General features: G+C 35.3%; 1 protein-coding gene across 1 annotated transcript; it reads left to right on the top strand.

Moving 5' to 3' along the window:
• The first annotated feature begins 15,775 nt into the window (after positions 1-15,775).
• Positions 15,776-17,934, top strand: LOC139871256 (palmitoyl-monogalactosyldiacylglycerol delta-7 desaturase, chloroplastic-like). The gene is made up of 5 exons (XM_071858984.1): positions 15,776-16,267; positions 16,364-16,507; positions 16,593-16,733; positions 17,530-17,636; positions 17,736-17,934. Exons 1-5 carry the CDS (start codon positions 15,776-15,778, stop codon positions 17,932-17,934), a joined length of 1,083 nt encoding a protein of 360 aa, XP_071715085.1.
• The last annotated feature ends 697 nt before the right edge of the window (positions 17,935-18,631 follow it).

Genomic DNA, 18,631 nt, shown 5'->3' on the forward strand with positions numbered 1-18,631 from the left:
AACCCTCGTCCCTTTGACGACGTTACAACACGCTGTCTTATTAACGGCCATAACGGTTATGTTCCACAAGACCAAGGATGGGAAGTAATCCTAGTAAAACCAAAATGCATGACTTGTTTCTGGACGTATGAATTACGTGTCTTTATTGCCTTTGCTGAACGACTTGTGTACTAGCTAGAATTATCTTCACAACCATCTTGTATCAAATTTATTGTGTGCTATATTTCATGCTATATGTAAAATAAGCGGTATTGTAAGTTTGTAAAATATTGTGTAAAAGTTTGAACGCGAAATATTATTATAATCAGTTTTTCATATAGAATTGTAGTAGTTGAATTGTATATTAGCTACTAAGTATGAACTTAACGGGTAGGTACTACCCGAATTTAAACTTATAAAACGCTAATATGAAGAAAAAACTTTTATAAATGAGTTCATATTATGCTACGAAATACTATTAACTACTCTTAATATTCTGTATGATTAACTTGTTCCATTTGACTATTTTGAAGGAAATGGCACCGACTACTCGACACACCGTGAATATGAATGAAGAGGAATTCCGTACTTTTCTAGCTTCAAACATAGCCGCAGTACAGGCTGTGCTACATACCAACAATAACCTTGGATCTAGCAGTACAGGAAATCGTGTAGGATGCACCTACAAAGAATTCACTGCCTGCAAACCTTTGGAATTTGATGGAACCGAAGGACCGATCGGATTGAAACGGTGGACCGAGAAGGTCGAATCGGTGTTTGCCATAAGTAAGTGTACTGAAGAGGACAAAGTGAAGTACGCTACGCATACCTTCACAGGTTCTGCGTTAACATGGTGGAATACCTATCTAGAGCAAGTGGGACAAGACGATGCGTACGCACTACCGTGGTCAGCATTCAAGCACTTGATGAACGAGAAGTACCGTCCCAGAACCGAGGTCAATAAGCTCAAGACAGAACTTAGAGGGTTACGAACCCAAGGATTTGATATTACCACGTACGAAAGACGATTCACAGAATTGTGCCTATTGTGTCCGGGAGCATTCGAAGATGAGGAAGAGAAGATCGACGCGTTTGTGAAAGGATTACCGGAAAGAATCCAAGAAGATATAAGTTCACACGAGCCCGCCTCCATACAACAGGCATGTAGAATGGCTCACAAACTAGTGAACCAGATTGAAGGAAGAATTAAAGAACAGACTGCTGAAGAGACCAATGTGAAGCAAGTCAAAAGAAAGTGGGAGGAAAACGGTGATAAGAATCACCAATACAACAACAACAGCAATTACAACAATAATCGCCATAATTATCCCAGCAATCGCAACATCAATCGCAACTACAACAAACGGCCCAACAACAACAACAACAACAACAACAGCAGCAACTACAACAATCATCCCAACAATAATAATAACCGCAACAACAACAATCAGAAGCAGCTATGCCAAAGGTGTGAAAAGTATCACTCGGGGTTCTGCACCAAATTTTGCAACAAGTGTAAAAGAAATGGTCATAGCGCGGCGAAGTGTGAGGTCTACGGACCAGGGGTTAACAGAACGAAAGGAACAAATGGTGTCGGAACGAGTAATGGTGGAGCAAGTAGTGTCGGAGCAAGTTATGCCAATGTAGTTTGTTATAAATGTGGAAAACCGGGCCACATTATTAGAAATTGCCCGAACCAGGAGAACACGAATGGACAAGGCCGCGGAAGAGTTTTCAATATTAATGCGGCAGAGGCACAGGAAGACCCGGAGCTTGTTACGGGTACGTTTCTTATTGACAATAAATCTGCTTACGTTTTATTTGATTCGGGTGCGGATAGAAGCTATATGAGTAGAGATTTTTGTGCTAAATTAAGTTGTCCATTGACACCTTTGGATAGTAAATTTTTACTCGAATTAGCAAATGGTAAATTAATTTCAGCAGATAATATATGTCGGAATCGAGAAATTAAACTGGTTAGCGAAACATTTAAGATTGATTTGATACCAGTAGAGTTAGGGAGTTTTGATGTGATAATCGGTATGGACTGGTTGAAAGAAGTGAAAGCAGAGATCGTTTGTTACAAAAATGCAATTCGCATTATACGAGAAAAAGGAAAACCCTTAATGGTGTACGGAGAAAAGGGCAACACGAAGCTACATCTTATTAGTAATTTGAAGGCACAAAAACTAATAAGAAAAGGTTGCTATGCTGTTCTAGCACACGTCGAGAAAGTACAAACTGAAGAAAAGAGCATCAATGATGTTCCCGTCGCAAAAGAATTTCCCGATGTATTTCCGAAAGAATTACCGGGATTACCCCCACATCGATCCGTTGAATTTCAAATAGATCTTGTACCAGGAGCTGCACCAATAGCTCGTGCTCCTTACAGACTCGCACCCAGCGAGATGAAAGAACTGCAAAGCCAATTACAAGAACTTTTAGAGCGTGGTTTCATTCGAGCAAGCACATCACCGTGGGGAGCTCCTGTTTTGTTTGTCAAGAAGAAAGATGGTACATTCAGGTTGTGTATCGACTACCGAGAGTTGAACAAACTTACCATCAAGAACCGCTACCCACTACCGAGAATCGACGACTTATTTGATCAACTACAAGGCTCGTCTGTTTATTCAAAGATTGACTTACGTTCCGGGTATCATCAAATGCGGGTGAAAGAAGATGATATTCCAAAGACTGCTTTCAGAACACGTTACGGTCATTACGAGTTTATGGTCATGCCGTTTGGTTTAACTAATGCACCAGCTGTGTTCATGGACCTTATGAACCGAGTGTGTGGACCATACCTTGACAAGTTTGTCATTGTTTTCATTGATGACATACTTATTTACTCAAAGAATGACCAAGAACACGGTGAACATTTGAGAAAGGTGTTAGAAGTATTGAGGAAGGAAGAATTGTACGCTAAGTTTTCAAAGTGTGCATTTTGGTTGGAAGAAGTTCAATTCCTCGGTCACATAGTGAACAAAGAAGGTATTAAGGTGGATCCGGCAAAGATAGAAACTGTTGAAAAATGGGAAACCCCGAAAACTCCGAAACACATACGCCAGTTTTTGGGACTAGCTGGTTACTACAGAAGGTTCATCCAAGACTTTTCCAGAATAGCAAAACCCTTGACTGCATTAACGCATAAAGGGAAGAAATTTGAATGGAATGATGAACAAGAGAAAGCGTTTCAGTTATTGAAGAAAAAGCTAACTACGGCACCTATATTGTCATTGCCTGAAGGGAATGATGATTTTGTGATTTATTGTGACGCATCAAAGCAAGGTCTCGGTTGTGTATTAATGCAACGATCGAAGGTGATTGCTTATGCGTCTAGACAATTGAAGATTCACGAACAAAATTATACGACGCATGATTTGGAATTAGGCGCGGTTGTTTTTGCATTAAAGACTTGGAGGCACTACTTATATGGGGTCAAAAGTATTATATATACCGACCACAAAAGTCTTCAACACATATTTAATCAGAAACAACTGAATATAAGGCAGCGTAGGTGGATTGAATTATTGAATGATTACGACTTTGAGATTCGTTACCACCCGGGGAAGGCAAATGTGGTAGCCGATGCCTTGAGCAGGAAGGACAGAGAACCCATTCGAGTAAAATCTATGAATATAATGATTCATAATAACCTTACTACTCAAATAAAGGAGGCGCAACAAGGAGTTTTAAAAGAGGGAAATTTAAAGGATGAAATACCCAAAGGATCAGAGAAGCATTTTAATATTCGGGAAGACGGAACCCGGTATAGGGCTGAAAGGATTTGGGTACCAAAATTTGGAGATATGAGAGAAATGGTACTTAGAGAAGCTCATAAAACCAGATACTCAATACATCCTGGAACGGGGAAGATGTACAAGGATCTCAAGAAACATTTTTGGTGGCCGGGTATGAAATCCGATGTTGCTAAATACGTAGGAGAATGTTTGACGTGTTCTAAGGTCAAAGCTGAGCATCAGAAACCATCAGGTCTACTTCAACAACCCGAAATCCCGGAATGGAAATGGGAAAACATTACCATGGATTTCATCACTAAATTGCCAAGGACTGCAAGTGGTTTTGATACTATTTGGGTAATAGTTGATCGTCTCACCAAATCAGCACACTTCCTGCCAATAAGAGAAGATGACAAGATGGAGAAGTTAGCACGACTGTATTTGAAGGAAGTCGTCTCCAGACATGGAATACCAATCTCTATTATCTTTGATAGGGATGGCAGATTTATTTCAAGATTCTGGCAGACATTACAGCAAGCATTAGGAACTCGTTTAGACATGAGTACTGCCTATCATCCACAAACTGATGGGCAGAGCGAAAGAACGATACAAACGCTTGAAGACATGCTACGAGCATGTGTTATTGATTTCGGAAACAGTTGGGATCGACATCTACCGTTAGCAGAATTTTCCTACAACAACAGCTACCATTCAAGCATTGAGATGGCGCCGTTTGAAGCACTTTATGGTAGAAAGTGCAGGTCTCCGATTTGTTGGAGTGAAGTGGGGGATAGACAGATTACGGGTCCGGAGATTATACAAGAAACTACCGAGAAGATCATCCAAATTCAACAACGGTTGAAAACCGCCCAAAGTCGACAAAAGAGCTACGCTGACATTAAATGAAAAGATATAGAATTTGAAATTGGAGAGATGGTCATGCTTAAAGTTGCACCTTGGAAAGGCGTTGTTCGATTTGATAAACGAGGAAAATTAAATCCAAGGTATATTGGACCATTCAAGATTATTGATCGTGTCGGACCAGTAGTTTACCGACTTGAGTTACCTCAACAACTCGCGGCTGTACATAACACTTTCCACGTCTCGAATTTGAAGAAATGTTTTGCTAAAGAAGATCTCACTATTCCGTTAGATGAAATCCAAATCAACGAAAAACTTCAATTCATCGAAGAACCCGTCGAAATAATGGATCGTGAGGTTAAAAGACTTAAGCAAAACAAGATACCAATTGTTAAGGTTCGATGGAATGCTCGTAGAGGACCCGAGTTTACCTGGGAGCGTGAAGATCAGATGAAGAAGAAATACCCGCATCTATTTCCAGAAGATTCGTCAACACCTTCAACGGCTTAAAATTTCGGGACGAAATTTATTTAACGGGTAGGTACTGTAGTGACCCGAACTTTTCCATGTTTATATATATTAATTGAGATTGATATTTACATGATTAAATGTTTCCAACATGTTAAGCAATCAAACTTGTTAAGACTTGATTAATTGAAATATGTTTCATATAGACAATTGACCACCCAAGTTGACCGGTGATTCACGAACGTTAAAACTTGTAAAAACTATATGATGACATATATATGGATATATATATATAGTTAACATGATACTATGATAAGTAAACATATCATTAAGTATATTAACAATGAACTACATATGTAAAAACAAGACTACTAACTTAATGATTTTTAAACGAGACATATTTGTAACGATTATCGTTGTAAAGACATTTAATGTATATATATCATATTAAGAGATATTCATACATGATAATATCATGATAATATAATAATTTAAAATCTCATTTGATATTATAAACATTGGGTTAACAACATTTAACAAGATCGTTAACCTAAAGGTTTCAAAACAACACTTACATGTAATGACTAACGATGACTTAACGACTCAGTTAAAATGTATATACATGTAGTGTTTTATAATGTATTTATACACTTTTGAAAGACTTTAATACACTTATCAAAATACTTCTGCTTAACAAAAATGCTTACAATTACATCCTCGTTCAGTTTCATCAACAATTCTACTCGTATGCACCCGTATTCGTACTCGTACAATACACAGCTTTTAGATGTATGTACTATTGGTATATACACTCCAATGATCAGCTCTTAGCAGCCCATGTGAGTCACCTAACACATGTGGGAACCATCATTTGGCAACTAGCATGAAATATCTCATAAAATTACAAAAATATGAGTAATCATTCATGACTTATTTACATGAAAACAAAATTACATATCCTTTATATCTAATCCATACACCAACGACCAAAAACACCTACAAACACTTTCATTCTTCAATTTTCTTCATCTAATTGATCTCTCTCAAGTTCTATCTTCAAGTTCTAAGTGTTCTTCATAAATTCTACAAGTTCTAGTTATATAAAATCAAGAATACTTTCAAGTTTGCTAGCTCACTTCCAATCTTGTAAGGTGATCATCCAACCTCAAGAAATCTTTGTTTCTTACAGTAGGTTATCATTCTAATACAAGGTAATAATCATATTCAAACTTTGGTTCAATTTCTATAACTATAACAATCTTATTTCAAGTGATGATCTTACTTGAACTTGTTTTCGTGTCATGATTCTGCTTCAAGAACTTCGAGCCATCCAAGGATCCGTTGAAGCTAGATCCATTTTTCTCTTTTCCAGTAGGTTTATCCAAGGAACTTAAGGTAGTAATGATGTTCATAACATCATTCGATTCATACATATAAAGCTATCTTATTCGAAGGTTTAAACTTGCAATCACTAGAACATAGTTTAGTTAATTCTAAACTTGTTCGCAAACGAAAGTTAATCCTTCTAACTTGACTTTTAAAATCAACTAAACACATGTTCTATATCTATATGATATGCTAACTTAATGATTTAAAACCTGGAAACACGAAAAACACCGTAAAACCGGATTTACGCCGTCGTAGTAACACCACGGGCTGTTTTGGGTTAGTTAATTAAAAACTATGATAAACTTTGATTTAAAAGTTGTTATTCTGAGAAAATGATTTTTATTATGAACATGAAACTATATCCAAAAATTATGGTTAAACTCAAAGTGGAAGTATGTTTTCTAAAATGGTCATCTAGACGTCGTTCTTTCGACTGAAATGACTACCTTTACAAAAACGACTTGTAACTTATTTTTCCGACTATAAACCTATACTTTTTCTGTTTAGATTCATAAAATATAGTTCAATATGAAACCATAGCAATTTGATTCACTCAAAACGGATTTAAAATGAAGAAGTTATGGGTAAAACAAGATTGGATAATTTTTCTCATTTTAGCTACGTGAAAATTGGTAACAAATCTATTCCAACCATAACTTAATCAAATTGTATTGTATATTATGTAATCTTGAGATACCATAGACACGTATACAATGTTTCGACCTATCATGTCGACACATCTATATATATTTCGGAACAACCATAGACACTCTATATGTGAATGTTGGAGTTAGCTATACAGGGTTGAGGTTGATTCCAAAATATATATAGTTTGAGTTGTGATCAATACTGAGATACGTATACACTGGGTCGTGGATTGATTCAAGATAATATTTATCGATTTATTTCTGTACATCTAACTGTAGACAACTAGTTGTAGGTTACTAACGAGGACAGCTGACTTAATAAACTTAAAACATCAAAATATATTAAAAGTGTTGTAAATATATTTTGAACATACTTTGATATATATGTATATATTGTTATAGGTTTGTGAATCAACCAGTGGTCAAGTCTTACTTCCCGACGAAGTAAAAAATCTGTGAAAGTGAGTTATAGTCCCACTTTTAAAATCTAATATTTTTGGGATGAGAATACATGCAGGTTTTATAAATGATTTACAAAATAGACACAAGTACGTGAAACTACATTCTATGGTTGAATTATCGAAATCGAATATGCCCCTTTTTATTAAGTCTGGTAATCTAAGAATTAGGGAACAGATACCCTAATTGACGCGAATCCTAAAGATAGATCTATTGGGCCTAACAAACCCCATCCAAAGTACCGGATGCTTTAGTACTTCGAAATTTATATCATATCCGAAGGGTGTCCCGGAATGATGGGGATATTCTTATATATGCATCTTGTTAATGTCGGTTACCAGGTGTTCACCATATGAATGATTTTTATCTCTATGTATGGGATGTGTATTGAAATATGAAATCTTGTGGTCTATTATTATGATTTGATATATATATAGGTTAAACCTATAACTCACCAACATTTTTGTTGACGTTTTAAGCATGTTTATTCTCAGGTGATTATTAAGAGCTTCCGCTGTCGCATACTTAAATAAGGACGAGATTTGGAGTCCATGCTTGTATGATATTGTGTAAAAACTGCATTCAAGAAACTTATTTTGTTGTAACATATTTGTATTGTAAACCATTATGTAATGGTCGTGTGTAAACAGGATATTTTAGATTATCATTATTTGATAATCTACGTAAAGCTTTTTAAAACCTTTATCTATGAAATAAAGGTTATGGTTTGTTTTAAAAATGAATGCAGTCTTTGAAAAACGTCTCATATAGAGGTCAAAACCTCGCAACGATATCAATTAATATGGAACGTTTTTAATCAATAAGAACGGGACATTTCAGTTACTAGTTACCAAAGCTAAGGAATTTTCGGTTCAAACTCAGTGTAGAATTTATGTATGTACTTGTATCCATTGCGTTTAAAATAAAGTGCATGTATTCTCAGCCCAAAACTATAGATTGCAAAAGTAATTAAAAAGGGAACAAATGAAACTCACCTTAGCAGCACATAAAGTCGTTCACCGAAATGTGACCGAAATTTGGAATACTAAATAACCGTAGATCTCAACCTAGAGAACATATGTTGGTCAATAAATGTCTATCAAGCTAGGTCTGGTCATAGTGTGTCACAATCCTAATGTTCGAGATCGACATACAAAAGTTATCCAAAGTCGTTTCAAAAAGTCAATTTTGACAATAGTTCAACAAAACGAGACGTACCTTATATAAGGATTCATTTACTCGGTTGGTAATATTCAAAAATCCAATTTATCAATCTTACAAATAAGTTTTTTAAATATTAATTGCAGATTCAAAAGCAATTCCAATTAACGTCAATCATAATTCAGTTGACCATATCTTTTGATTCGTTCATCGAAATTACGCGATTTCTAAATGAAAAGTTATTGATTTTTTGTCAGCTTTCCAAAAACATGCATATCATATACCTTTTAGCGGTAATATATGTATTTAATTCGTGATTTATCATAAACTGTTTAACGACGAAATTTAGCATACAAGCATGCATAAATATATATACTCGAGCACTAGACATGGATACACAATTAATATATAAAAGATAAGATATGAATGCTCACGTATCAATATTGTGATTCAATATTGCAGGAAAGTACGTAGACGCTACTGAGATGATAAACACTAGGTTTGACTTACGAATATTATCCTCGAACATTACCCATAACCTCCATAGCTATAACCCATAATTTCCTTAGCGCTATCCCGCTCGAAAACCCATTTTGAAAGTGACACGCTCATAACCTCGTCGTAATATTTTATGTATAATATTACTAATAATAATAAGATGATTAATAATAATAATATTAATCTTAATAATAATAATAATAATAATAATAATAATAATAATAATAATAATAATAATAATAATAATAATAATAATAATAATAATAATAATAATAATAATAATAATATAAATAATAATATAAATATAAATAATAGAGAGATCAGTGTTGTATATGTGTGTGTAAATGAACAGAAATCGACTGGAATTTATAGATGTCTCATGTCCAGCCTTCCCATGCGATCGCATGGGTTCACATGCCTACAGCCATGCGATCGCATGGCCTCTAAATCCAGCTCACATTGTTTTTGTCCTAAAGCTTGTCGACATATTTTTATATTAATATATAATATATATAATATATATAATCAATTATATATTATATTAAATTTACGTGCATAGTTGACTTGTAATTTTCGTTCCGATAAGTCGTACGTCGTCACTCGAATTATGTCCCGGTTCTAGTTTTTCGAACGTCCTTTCGTATACTGAGAAAACTTGTACTTTACATTTCGTGAATCGTACCTTTGTCAAAATATAGTCTTAAATTATCCATAAACTATACCACTCGAGATATAACTTATACATTTGAGTGTTTTGGTCATTTACTTCTATAAATCATCGTCTCGCTATTTGTTAATATATATATAATATATACATTTTCATTTTAAAATAGTGTTTTACTGTAGTAAATAGTGATTTTCGAAAACACTGTAGCTTTTCGGGTACTGTAGCAATTCGAAAATACTGTAGCAAATTAGTGTTTTATTGGTTCATCTTAAATGTTTTAGTTAACTTATCTAAATATTAATCGAATCAATAATCGAATGTTACTATAGTTTACTAAATAACTTATATATATATATATATATATATATATATATATATATATATATATATATATATATATATATATATATGCACATTAAGTTATATATATTGTTCGTGAATCGTCGAGAACAGTCAAAGAATAATTGATTACATGAATATAGTTCCAAAACTTGAGACTCAACATTACAGACTTTGTTTATCGTGTCGAAAACATTAAATCATTTAAAGATAAAGTTTAAATTTGGTCAGAAATTTGCGGGTCGTCACAATTAGTAAATTACTAAGCGTAATTAAGCAACCAAAAGCCTAAGTAATTGTTATTAGAAAATAACAATTAGTATTACGTAGTCGTAATATTCCAATTACGACAAAAGTTAAACGTGTACCAAAACATATAGCTCGTTCTCAACGTCAAGTGACACTAACGGTCATAAAAGCATTCGAGGATCAAGTTAAGTAACTAAGTACTTAATGGCATGTTGTATGGTAATAACGAAAGTAATTAATCATGAAATAAGATCCCAGAATATAAACCAACACAGTACGCACAAATACGCAGTTTTGCAGAAAGTAACAAGCACAAAAGTAAGTCGAAAAAGTCGGGTCGTTACATAAGTTCTTCGACTCCGTGCGGGAAATCTAGTACCCGGAGAAGAATGCTGAAGATTGTATTAGGAGCGGTCTGGAGTTTGAAATTGTCACTTTTGTATTCGAAACTCGTTTAATATACTGGTACTTCTATCCTTTATCATTATATAATGTCTTCCATCATTATACTTTGTGATATTGTTGCCATGATTACCGAGTAGTTATCTTTAGTGTATGCTATGATATAATCAGTTATAATTCCGACATAATATTACGGTTTATGTATGTTGTCAGTATGCTTTCCAATTATGCTTTAAACTCAATCGCTTTTCCAACTAATAGAACGTAGTTATTGGCTCTGTTATTGGGAAGTCGCGAACCCCAATTCAGAGTACACTATCTGTGTCACCCCTTGGTAAGAGAAGTCTGTCACCGGTTGTAATAAGTCTATCAAGCTTTAGATTCCGACTGAGGACTCTTTCGTAGTGAAACATCTAACTAGACCCTTAGTACATTGTCGATCCTAGACCATGCTAGTGTAGTCACCAAGCATATAAACTTTGTACGTGCATGGTGAAGCACAACGGTTGTTGTAAGTTGTACCTCTGCTAAGTAAGGCCATGGAACACGGTCAGTGCTGATTAGTACACTTCACCATAACGCGGTCTCAAGCATTGCACCCTGCTTGAGGGATTCTTGGTTAATTAAGGAACTGTTTGTTTAAACACATAAAGGATTAGACCGTTAGGATAACTGAACGTCTTCATGTAAGTCAACTTGACTTGGCCATGGTGTTCTTTATGGTTGAACTCTTTTTAAGGGCCTAACTAACTTTTTAAAATCCAATCATCAACAAAAGCACCGAAACACATCACGTCTCTCGGATACGGTAAACCCTGTATTCCATTATGCTTAAGAAAGTTTAGACCTTTGTGGAATGTTAATAGGTCAACCAACCGAGTCGCTCAATTGGATGAGCCGTATGAACATGTATGCCTGTAGTCAGACTGCACGGGCGACGGGGGTAAGGGACGTTGCTGGCTATTCAGATTCTAGAAGCCTATCGCATTACCCAGTGACATGTCTTACGACAGGGGCGTTTAGGACCAATGTAATGAATACAAGGTCCCTACCTATTCATGAGCCAGCATTCCATAATCCCGGCAGAGTAACTGGCGAAATCATAGTATGCCCTTGTTTTAACCTTATCTGAATTACAAATTTTATTGCATTTACTTTATTTGTCTTATAAACTAGAAAACCCAAAATTAGGTAACCACTACTCCTTCACCTTAGAACTATTTTAAGCTTTAAATATATGTTCGATTCTACTGATATCTTAAAAATACGACCGTTGGTCATACTTCCCTTACTCACAATAAGGAGTAGTACGATTTAGGCCCCGCTAAATATAAATATAAAACCATTACCCCCTTCTGGTGACTAATTCTAATGTGTTGCGACCTAATGACACCGCACAAATAAAACCGTTCGTTTCGGCCATATCAGCAGGTATTGGTGATCTTGCTATAAAACACTTGGATTATATTTGGATCTTGAGAAACGTGATATTCGTACCCAAACTCGCGAAAAGATTAATTTCAGTTGGGCAATTGGATGATGAAAATTGTCATGTTTCATTTGGAGATCAAAGGTGGAGAGTTTCTAAAGGCGGTCGAAACATTGCTTGTGGGGTGAGCGAGTATGTGCTAAAATTCCTAGCATGCTTAAACTTTATGATTTTGTTGAGGGATCTTGTTTGAGTGGGAGCTCGGGAATACTTGGAACTAGTGGGAAATCGAGTTTGAGTGGGAGTGTTGAAGTCACTAAACACTTTGGTCGATTAAGAAGCACTAGAGATTTCGAGACTTCGGTTAGATCACCTCCAATGGCAACTATGTTGTAATTGACCGGAGAAGATGAACGAGATATTCTTGTGAGAGTCATTGGTATTACAACATCCGTAGAGTGGGAGTTGACTCGGGTCACAGAATTAGGTTCGTCTAAATTTGTGTGCGCGCATGTGGTCAGTGTTCCAACGGTGAAAAGGAAAGCGGTAAGGTGGAGGATCAAGGATGTGGTGGTGTTTTCTAATGAGTATCTTGATGGTTGTGTCCACGTGTTTGTTCTACCAGGTAGTCTATTCTTTGTTGGAAAGATAGATCGAGTAGATGGTTTTGTGTATGGATGGATCACTTGGGGGATGGGGTTGATAGAGTCTGGTCGGACTCCAACCCGGTATCTCACAGTCGAGTGAGATGATTGCCAGAAACAGAGAGGGTTTGGTTTGTATTGATCCCAAGCGAGTAATGGTGATTCGATTGTAGCTCAGTTTAAAGGTGTCGAAAGTCTTCCTTCCCATGGCGTGGAAGTGCGGCGTGTCCCGGGTTTGTTTATCCGGCGGTATTGTTTAAAATGGGTTATGGTCAGGAAATCAATTGTTTCCGTGAGATGATATTTGAAGTTTAGGTTGTTTGTTGATTACATTTCTTGACAAGTTGAGGTGCTCTTTATCGAAAGCTGCTAGCTTGATGGTTAGAGTGTGTGTGTCCCACAAAGCTTTTTTGGCGGTATAGACGGGTACGTTCAAGAGTCGAAGTGTTGATTGAGTATGGGTTGATAAAATGGGCTGTGTTTAGATTATCCTTCAAGTGGGAGATTGTTGGATGTGTGAAGGATATCAAAACAACAAGAAAAATGCGTTTTAGTGTTAAGGCGCGTCGTGGCTCAACACATTGATGAGGTACGAAAGTTGTAAAAAAGGCTGTACTGAAATCATGACTTAAGCCACGGCGCAACTCCTCCAGCCACGACGGCTTAAGCTTATCCGGGAGCCTGGCGAGAAAAAACGCATTTTCTTGCTTTCTAAGTCGTTTCCTTGTTATTTTATGACTATTTAAGGACCTTTATGTAACCCTAAACTGTACATATAAAAATTATAATAAAATCCTCTCTGTTTGGCCGTGGAGTAAAACAATTCGTTTGAATTAAACGATTGGACATAACCACGAATTCCATGTTCTTTACGTTTCTTGTTCTTATCTTTATTTGTGTTTGTGATTATTTGTTTGTTGCACGGTGAGTTGATAACTAGGGTTATCAAGTTCTTGTTAGGGCTCACTTAGAATTCCTAACAATTTAGTGGTGTCATGTACCATTTAAAAGATATTTTCTACTAAAAATTTTCAAACTAATGGTGTTTAGTGATCTAACGAACTTGTAGCTAGATTTGTGAGTGTTTCTCTGCGAACTCAAAAACTTCATAAAAAATTATAAGTTTTGACTTTTAATTTAAAAATAAGCTTTAGCTAATAAATTACATTAGACCATCTAATTTTGTGATACACATCCATAAATCATGTCATATCTTCTATTAAATTAGAAATTGGAGGTGCGCGCTTCTCTGCGCTATTCGGTTTGTTTATTGTACGCTATTTGATATGCAAATATTACTATATTATTATAAGTTAAGTACACGATATTGTTACTTCTATAAGATAACTACGTACATATGATCATATGGTGATCAAGTCAACTGATCGTATACTGATCATACAATTATATATGTTTTATGTACTGTCCTAATAGAGTTGATACAAAAGAGATTACGACTGCTTTGTTGATATAGATATAATTTCCACTGACCATTGTTCTTTTGTTGTTCGTATTATACAGTATCCCTTTTGTTAGTATGATTCTTTTGGACCGCGATGCAGCTAATTTATGTGAAGGGTCATATATTTTTGGTTCAATTTTGTCCAAAAAAGGGATGTGGGTACCGACATTAAATATTATGTACGTCTAGACCTAAGACCTTCATCCACTTCAAAATGCTACCTCTATTTCCTACTGTGTGCCTTAAAGTCGTACATACTTGATAAAAAGTTGTAAATTGGCCTTATAAAGTTGTACATTATTGTTAAATATTTGCACATCACCAACCACCAACCCACCACCACCACATCCGACAACCACCACAATGCCTCTATCGGAGCAACTGAAAAAACTACAAAAAACCACGGTTGACGATCAGAAATCTTCCGCCGCCACACCTCCACCAAACCCCTGCCCCACCACCGCCGCCACTTTGTTTTCTTTTTCAGATATGTTCTTCATTACATAACATTAAACAACACCTTCTAGACCAATGGATTCCTTACAACATTCCGAACCAATCATACAAATTTCATCATCGTCAGTCCAGCCTAGAGCCGCCACTCGCCGCCGAAAGTGGTCGCAGGATTTTTTTTTTCCAGATCAAACTTGTATAGGTATGCTCAGAAAACGATAATGAATTTAATGGTGGTGATGTCATTGTGTAAATCTTCCAGATTTGGGATAAAAGAGAATTTGAAGTTTAGAGGGGTTATGAATTTACTATTAAAAGAAAGAGAGAGAGAGAGAGAGAGAGAGAGAGTGAGTTGCAGCGAAATAAGTAGTCACTTTGTTACTCCGTACTACTAATCCTATTATTTTTTAATTTTATAATACTTCACACATAGTAATACCCATCGAGTACAACGACAATATTTCAAAGCCTAAAACGACAATACAAGCCTTTTGTTGATATATAGTAGGATAATGTAGGTTTTCAATAAACTAATTTTGTTGGATAGGAATTAATAATCCGAAAGGATTAGTGCCCCATGAGTTACTATGAAATGGTTTATATCCCAGCACAATAGCCCATGTTATAATGAAGTCATATAGAGTTGGACTTATGGTTAGACTACTGGCCCATTATTATTGTTATCATCGATTATGGATTAAATTAGGTACATGTACTACACATAAAATATCTCAACCTTGTCACATCTTTACCGTGCTATATATGTTACTTAACTACAAGTTACAATTACGTGTTTGTTGATCTAGGTAAAATATGCATGACTTCATTAACTTTTGCATCATCTTACCCGTGAAAAATTCTCATTCAAAATGAAGATAACAAAACTAATCATATTATACAAATGTATCTACATATACGAAAACTACTAATGGTGTTGCTTACTCCACCTCTTACCACCAAATTATTTCCAATACTTCACTACACAAAATGTGCACCATTTCACTTGTGTTCAAGAGACATGCTACTATTACAAACAAGAACAAGTACCATAACCACCCACAACAACTATGGAAGATACCCATCACAAATGGTAAATGTGACACCCGAAAATGGTGTAGAGGGAAAGATTATAATGCCGGACGACTTGGTGGTTAAGCAACCGACGAAAATCTACTTGGCTAGGAATTGGAAAGATTTTGACTTGGTGACAGCTGGAGCGGTTGTGGCTATGCATGTGTTATGTGTTTATGCTCCATTTACACTCACTTGGGACGCTTTAAAGCTCGCAGTGGGATTAAATCTTGTGTCTGGGCTTCTAGGAGTTAATCTTTCATACCATAGACATTTAGCGCACAAAAGTTTCAAGATCCCAAAATGGCTTGAATACACGTTCGCGTATTGTGGTGTTCATAGTCTTCAGGTGAAAAAAATTTATAAAGATCTATGAATTTTTTTCATTGTGATGTCTCTAACAAAAAATGACACTTGTTGATTTAACTCATGGAGTATTATTTAGGGGAATCCGATAGATTGGGTGAGAACACATCGGTATCATCATCAATATACTGATTCAGAGAGAGACCCACATACACGGATGAAGGGATTTTGGTATAGTCATGTTCTTTGGATGTTTGATATCAAGAGCGTTACAAAAATGACGGTATATATATGTTTTTTTTTATATGAAAAAAAAGCACTCCTAATGTCCAAACACATATGTTACCCTCAACTTATTGTTATTGTAGTGTGGATGCTCGAATAATGTTCGAGATATGGAGAAACAATGGTTTTATAGGTTTATGAGAAGTACTTATATAGCACATCCTATAGCACTTGGTCTTCTTTTATATGCATTTGGAGAACTACCCTTTGTTGTATGGGGAATGGTATGAAACCTCCGTCGTTTTTCCTTAAACCTTTTACAATTCTATCTGAATGTAAATGTATGTTCTTACATACCACACGTAAGTGGGCTCCACGCCCACAAAATTAAACGTTCTTTTTAACCAAGCAATAAGCGCCCCGAATAAAACAAAAGAAAAAACGCCCCGTAACAAGCGTTATGGACATTTAATTCACAAAAGGGGAAAACGGTTATCATTTATGCAATTCAATACAATTATCAGGAGTAAGTGCTATATTTTATTTTCAATACTCAACGGATTGGTAGAACCAAGCCTTCGCAATTTCAGAATCCCCTGCTGAATGGCATGTAACGTATGCAGTGGCGGAATCAGGAATTTTACTCACTGGGGACGAATTTTTTTTTAAAAACGTAGTAACTTTTTTGGCAAAATATGTAGGTTTTGGGGTAAAATATGGAGGTTTTTGGGCAAAATTTGAAGGTTCTTTATGCAAAATATGGAGTTTTTGAGGCAAAATCTGGAGTCTTTCGTGCAAAATATGAAGACTTTGATGGCAAAACATGAAGACATTGGGGCAAAAAAAAAATCCACTAGGGGCAAAGTCGAAAAATCCAAATTTTTTACACTAAAAATTACAAATCCACTGGGGGCGGCTGCCCCCTCGGTCCCTTAATATTTCCGCCCCTGAACGTATGGTCTAAAGTACATAGACCATGCATTCAGGGAGTTTACTCATTTCATTGTTGTCAAAATTAAAGCTTCTATATATTTAGAAACGTGTCAATATTGTTGAAAATTTGTTATGAAAATTAAATAGGGGGTGAGGATAGTGTGGGGGTATCACGTTACATGGTTTGTGAATTCAGTTTGTCACGGATGGGGAGATCAAGTATGGAACACACAAGATCTTTCTCTTAATAATCGGTAACTAAATTAATAATCTCTAAAACTTATCATTTATATTATTAGGTAAACTTCTTTTAATTAACGAATAATTGACGATTGATGATGTACGTACATTAGGTGGATCGGTATATTAGCATTCGGAGAGGGTTGGCACAACAACCATCATGCGTTTAGTTACTCGGCAAGACATGGCTTAAAATGGTGGCAAATTGATGCAACATGGTATTTGATCCGTTTTCTTGAGATCATTGGAGTGGCTACTCATGTTAAGCTACCAACTCCATTTGATATTCAAAGAAAAACTTTTTCTTCCTAAAACTCCATAAATTTGTTCTCGTTTTAATAAAATTAAACGTAGTAAAAAAAAAAATATATATATATATATATATATATATATATATATATATATATATATATATATATATATATATATATATATATATATATATATATATATATATATATATATATATATATATATATATATATAATGTCATCGTAGAGTTGGTACTCCTTCACAATTGAGAACATTTTTACCTAATTATCGCATAATCAGAATACTAGTTATTATAAGGGCATTCTCCACTTAGAAAACAACAAAAAAGAAGGACTGTACTTGCAAAAGTTAAAATTTGAAGTACTATACCTGTAAATAAACAAAAAGAGAAAATAACAAGAACATGACCGATAAATCCAATAACCGAACGTGTGTTTATCCGGCCCAGTCAAGAGCAGCTCCTCTCCTTGGGCCTATAATGATTTGGGCTGAGTTGAGTTGACTTTTCATACTCCTTGCTAATTTTAACTTAAAATATCTTTTTATTTTATTTTATTATTATATATTACAAGTATTCAATTTAAATGAAAACACGTTTAAAACACAATATATAATTATAAAATTCACTGATAATACATAACACAAATAACGATATAAGTTAAATTTTAGTAAAGAAAAACTTGAAAAGTTAAATACGGACTATTAAATTGAGATGGATGAGCGTAGTTTTGAAAAT

This window comes from Rutidosis leptorrhynchoides, chromosome 10, assembly GCF_046630445.1.
Source record: "Rutidosis leptorrhynchoides isolate AG116_Rl617_1_P2 chromosome 10, CSIRO_AGI_Rlap_v1, whole genome shotgun sequence".
Classification (NCBI taxonomy): domain Eukaryota; kingdom Viridiplantae; phylum Streptophyta; class Magnoliopsida; order Asterales; family Asteraceae; genus Rutidosis; species Rutidosis leptorrhynchoides.